General features: G+C 44.7%; 1 protein-coding gene across 1 annotated transcript in view; it reads right to left on the reverse strand.

Annotated features, from left to right (window-relative positions):
- The window catches only part of LOC310778149 (uncharacterized protein), a 244,857-nt gene extending 239,941 nt beyond the window's left edge, over positions 1–4,916 (reverse strand). Inside the window, exon 1 of the mRNA XM_083638501.1 lies at positions 4,597–4,916. Coding sequence (XP_083494627.1) covers positions 4,597–4,900 — 304 coding nt within the window. The 5' untranslated portion in view covers positions 4,901–4,916. The remainder of the gene's footprint in view (positions 1–4,596) is intronic.
- Positions 4,917–5,396: the final 480 nt, after the last annotated feature.

Genomic DNA, 5,396 nt, shown 5'->3' on the forward strand with positions numbered 1-5,396 from the left:
GATCCCTGAAATTACTGACCAGCCTGAAGTGCACTGGTGTTGAACGCCCTCCCCTCCAGATGGGAGAGGACGGTGTGTAGCCCCTCCCCTCCAGATGGGAGAGGGCGGTGTGTAGCCCCTCCCCTCCAGATGGGAGAGGGCGGTGTGTAGCCCCTCCCCTCCAGATGGGAGAGGGCGGTGTGTAGCCCAGACTCAAATTCCTTGTACTTGACCAATAAAGCTGATTCTGATTCTGATAGTTTGAGACGGGTGGCGTTAACATGACACAATCCAAAGTTTGAACCCCCCCCCCCCCCCCCCCCCACACACACACACACACACACACACACACCCCCCCCCACACACACACACACACACACACACACCCTGAATGAATGACACGCTACAGAGAAACTGTTGAAGCTGCCATCTCTAGGGCTGGAGCGTCGTGGATTAGTCTAGCACGGAGGAAACACAGGTAGCCATCGGTTTGGTTTGACCGGCATGCTCACACTGACGGTGCAGGGGCAAGAGGCCATTTATTGAATGAAGCACACACGACATAACCACGCCCCTCAGACAATTGGCCTGAGAGCACATTCAAGAGCAATAGTGTTCAACAGTGTTCGTTTGTTCAACACCCCCACTTGCGCTTAGGCTGATCAATCATATACAATACAATTGTCAAATACATTACATACATTTCATATTACACCCCAAAAACAAAATACACAAATTTATCAAGCTTGGCTTTACTTACAGGTTTGGTCAGAATATCAGCTACCATGTCTGTGGTTGGACAATACACAATAGTTATCTTGTCATCATTAAGAGCAGATCGAACAAAATGATACTTAATGTCAACATGTTTACACCTCTGACGACATACAGGGTTCTTAGACAAAGCAATCGCACCCTGATTATCCTCATAAACGGTCACTGGTGTATACACACAACCATCATCCATCCCACTCAGCAACTGGACCAGATACAGACTCTCCTGTGTAGTGGCTGCCAAAGCCATGTACTCTGCTTCACATGTGGACAAAGCAACTGTGGGTTGTTTTAGGAAATAACAGGGCCCGTTTCTAAAAGACTAAAACAATAACCAGTTACACTTCGCCTGTCATTCTGGTCTGAGGCCCAGTCAGCATCACAAAATGCAACAAGTTTGAGATTCACATCATGTTTCCTGTAACATAATTCTTGATCCATAGTACCTTTTAAATACCTTAAAGGAACACTCCGCCCATTTTCAACCAGCTTTGTATCATTAGAACATCAGTAGTATATCAGAAAACTGTAAACGGTTTTGAAGTCTGTCATTTAATTTGACAGTTATTGAGTGTTTAAGTGTGGACCAGTGACATCACTGGTCCACACTAACTCAAATTAATAACTCATTAACTCAAATCAACTCTCAATAACTGTCAAACTATTCATCATTCATCTAGTTTGACAGTTATTGAGAGTTGATTTGAGTTAATGAGTTATTAATTTGAGTTAGTGTGGACCAGTGATGTCACTGGTCCACACTTTAACACTCAATAACTGTCAAATTAAATGACAGACTTCAAAACTGTTTACAGTTTTCTGATATACTACTGATGTTCTAATGATACAAAGCTGGTTGAAAATGGGCGGAGTGTTCCTTTAAGACATGCTTTGCTGCCACCTAGTGTTGTTCTCTTGGTTCAGACAAATGTTGTGATAATTTACTGACAATAAAGCTCAAGTCTGGTCTAGTACTTGTCATCACATAGATCAAACTGCCAACCACTTCTCGATACATTTTGGGGTTAATAGTTTCACCTTCATCATCAAAGTTCAGTTTATTTTCACATGGAGTTGATCTCGATTTGCAGTGAGTCATGTCAAACCTCTCCAAAATCTTGGCAATGTACCTTTTTTGATTCATCTTAATCTCATCTTTTCCTTGTGTAAAATCAATACCTAGGAAATGTTGCAGTTTACCAAGGTCTTTCATTTGGAATTTTTCGCTCAACATGTCTTTTACACTACAGAATGTTTGACTGTCACTCGCTGCAACAATGAGATCATCAACCCAGATTATCAGTATGATTTTCTCACTTTCAGTTTGCATACTGTAAACACAATGGTCAGACGGATTTTGAACAAAACCTTTTTGGCTAAGGAAATCATGTAGCATTCGATTCCAATTCCGTCCTGACTGTTTCAGACCATAGATTGATTTGTTAAGCTTGCAGACCAGTTTCTCCCCCGTGTCTGACTTAACCTGAAATCCTTCAGGTTGTTCCATGTACAACTCACAATCAATGGGGGCAGTGGCGGACTGCATAATCGGGCACGTCGGGCAAATGCCCGGTGGCCTGGCCTGGCCTGGCCTGCCCAAAAAAAAAAAAAAAAAAAAAAAATTTTTTTTTTGCAAATTTATTTTAATTTTATTTAGCCCAAATTGGGCTTCAAACGGCCCAAATTGGGCTTCAAACGGCCCAAATCGGGCTTCAAACAGCCCAAATCTGGCTTTAAACGACCCAAATCTGGCTTCAAATGGCCCAAATTGGGCTTCAAACGGCCCAAATTGAGCTTCAAACGCCCCATACGGGCCGATACGTCGGCCCGTATCGGCCTGGCCTGCTTGGTATCTAATGCCCGGCCTGAATTATGATCCCAGTCCGCCCCTGAATGGGGGCATGCAAATATGCAGTTTTTACATCCATTTGATGCAGTTCCAAATCATACTGAGCTGCAATCTGCATCAAACTTCGTACAGAGGTCATATCTGCGGTAGGAGAAAAGGTCTCTTGATAATCAATCCCCTCAATTTGACTGTAACATTTTGCAACATAAGGAGCTTTGAACCTAGTCTCATCTGGGTTTTCTTTAACAGTGTAAACCCATCTGCCCCCCACTGTGCGTTTACCTTCTGGCAATGTGGTGAGGGTAAAAGTGTCATTCTCCCTCAGAGACTGCATCTCCTCCTGCATTGCCCTAGTCCACTCTGGTGAGCTCATAGCTTCGTTCACTGTCTGGGTTAAATCACATATGATTCTGTAACAGTAGTCAAGATTGGTAAATGCATAGTTATTATCATATTTTACTCCACACTCATAATCTCTGTAACGCCTGGGAGGTCTCCTCTCCCTCTTTGGATAACGTGTTGCCCCACTGCTCTCTCTTTCACCTATGCCTAGGTCTGGGGCAGGGGCACACACTTCTGTTTCCTGTTTTATGATCTCAGCCTGTGGTGTGCTGCTCTCCCTACGCAACAACACATCCTCACTTGTGTCCTGATCTGTCTGAGTGTGAGATTCACTGACATGCTTTGTGACAAATTTCACCAATCTGTTCTTCACCACTTTTCCTGACTCTGGGTGAAAAACTAGATATGCCGGGCTATTCTTGTCATAACCAACAAAGATTCCTTTAACACACCTGGAGTCTAACTTTTTCTTGTTCTGCTTGTATGCGTAGCACACGGACCCAAAAGTTCTCATTCTTGAGAGATCTGGCTTCTTTCCTGTCAGCATGTAATATGGAGTCTGTCCTACACGTCTGTTGAAACATCTGTTTCTGATGACTGCAGCAGTCTGAACTGCATATGTCCACAAACTCTTTGGTAGGCCGCTCTCTATCAACATGCATCTAGACATTTCGAGCATCGTTCTCCAACTCCTCTCTGCTGTCCCATTCTGATGGGGTGAATAAGGAGCTGAGGTTTCATGTCTAATAACATTCTTACTCAGCAGTGACTGAAATTCCCTGGACGTGAATTCTGTACCATTATCAGATCTAATGCATTTTAGCTTTCCATAAGGTGCAACATCAGCAATGAACTTCTCTGTAGCTTTTACTGTGTCACTTTTAGCTTTCAAAAAATATGTAAACACTGCTCCTGAATAATCATCAGTGAAAGCCTGGATATACCTGAAACCATCTTTTGCTGTCGGTTCCATTGGCCCTGTTAAATCTGTGTGTACAAGGTCAAGAGCACCTTTTGCTTTAGGATCGGCCTCTCGATTCCTGCTCTGAGCAAATTTACCTCGCATACACACTTCACATTGCAGTTTACCAGCTTTGCCTTTCATTTTCATTCCTTCAGTAACACTTTGCAGTTTTATCACATCTTCATAATTGCAATGACCTAGAATCTCATGCCAGGTTTGTACATCGTGACACCCATGACACCCATCAACATCATCAACATCATCTGTGGCAGTACTGAGGTAAAACAGTCTATCATGCACCTGAATGTTAAACGCCACACCGTTCCTGTGAACGAGTCTGTTCTGACCTTCTTTAAAGATGACTGTTGCTCCCTGGGTGGTCGCCGCCTTGACTGAGAAAATGTCCTGGGGGAAGGACGGGACGTACAGCGCCCCCCTCAGCATTGTGTCCCTCACTCTACCTGCATCATCTCTCAGGCGAACCGTGGCAGTCCCCCGCTTGAGTGCGACGCCGCTGGTCCTCTCTCCATCCGCCAGCTCCAACACATGTTTGTGTGGCTCGAAACTCGTGGCGAACTCCTGGAACGTGGCGATGTCCCGGATGATGTGTGAAGTGGCCCCCGTATCGACCATGAGGCCTTTTCTCTCAGCTCTGTGTACAAGCTGATCACTCGCGGCTTCCCCTTACCTGCGTAGTGTTCCCGCAGGATCTTCAGCGCCTTCCTGCCGTCATCTGCCCCATCTCGCATCACAAGCGATAGGCTTTTGTGGTCCAACAACTGAATTAGTTCTGCGTAGGCCTCCTCATTTTTCTCCGCGTCCTCTGCAACTTCGTCTGCGTCTGCAGGAGCCGCACCCAGTCCCAGTATGGTGCTCTTCAGGCTCATCAGTCGCAGGTGTGCCAGGAACTTGGTTTCATCTCCGTCAAAACATAAACGATTCCATCGACTCCCAAAATCCCTTCTGGGCCCATAACCTGTTGAAGCTGCCATCTCTAGGGCTGGAGCGCCGTGGATTAGTCTAGCACGGAGGAAACACGGGTAGCCATCGGTTTGGTTTGACCGGCATGCTCACACTGACGGTGCAGGGGCAAGCGGCCATTTATTGAATGAAGCACACACGACATAACCACGCCCCTCAGACAATTGGCCTGAGAGCACATTCAAGAGCAATAGTGTTCAACAGTGTTCGTTTGTTCAACAGAAACAATACACACTCAGGTTTGAGTGAAACAACAATTACTAAGGAATTGTTTGTGTTAGTTTGAGATGAGTGACTCCATCAGAACATCAGTGCCAGTGAGGTTATTTTAATTGATCTTCTGCCAAGTATGTGATCGGCATCATCTAACAGGCTTATCAGGTTCAGATGAAACAGCAATTATGATGAAATAGTTTGTGACGGGTGGCGTTTTCCACATCAGGACAATTGGTTCCTATTTTTATTATTATTATTATTATTATTATTATTATTATTATTATTATTATT

Source organism: Poromitra crassiceps, assembly GCF_964638095.1.
Source record: "Poromitra crassiceps genome assembly, chromosome: 6".
Taxonomy (NCBI): domain Eukaryota; kingdom Metazoa; phylum Chordata; class Actinopteri; order Beryciformes; family Melamphaidae; genus Poromitra; species Poromitra crassiceps.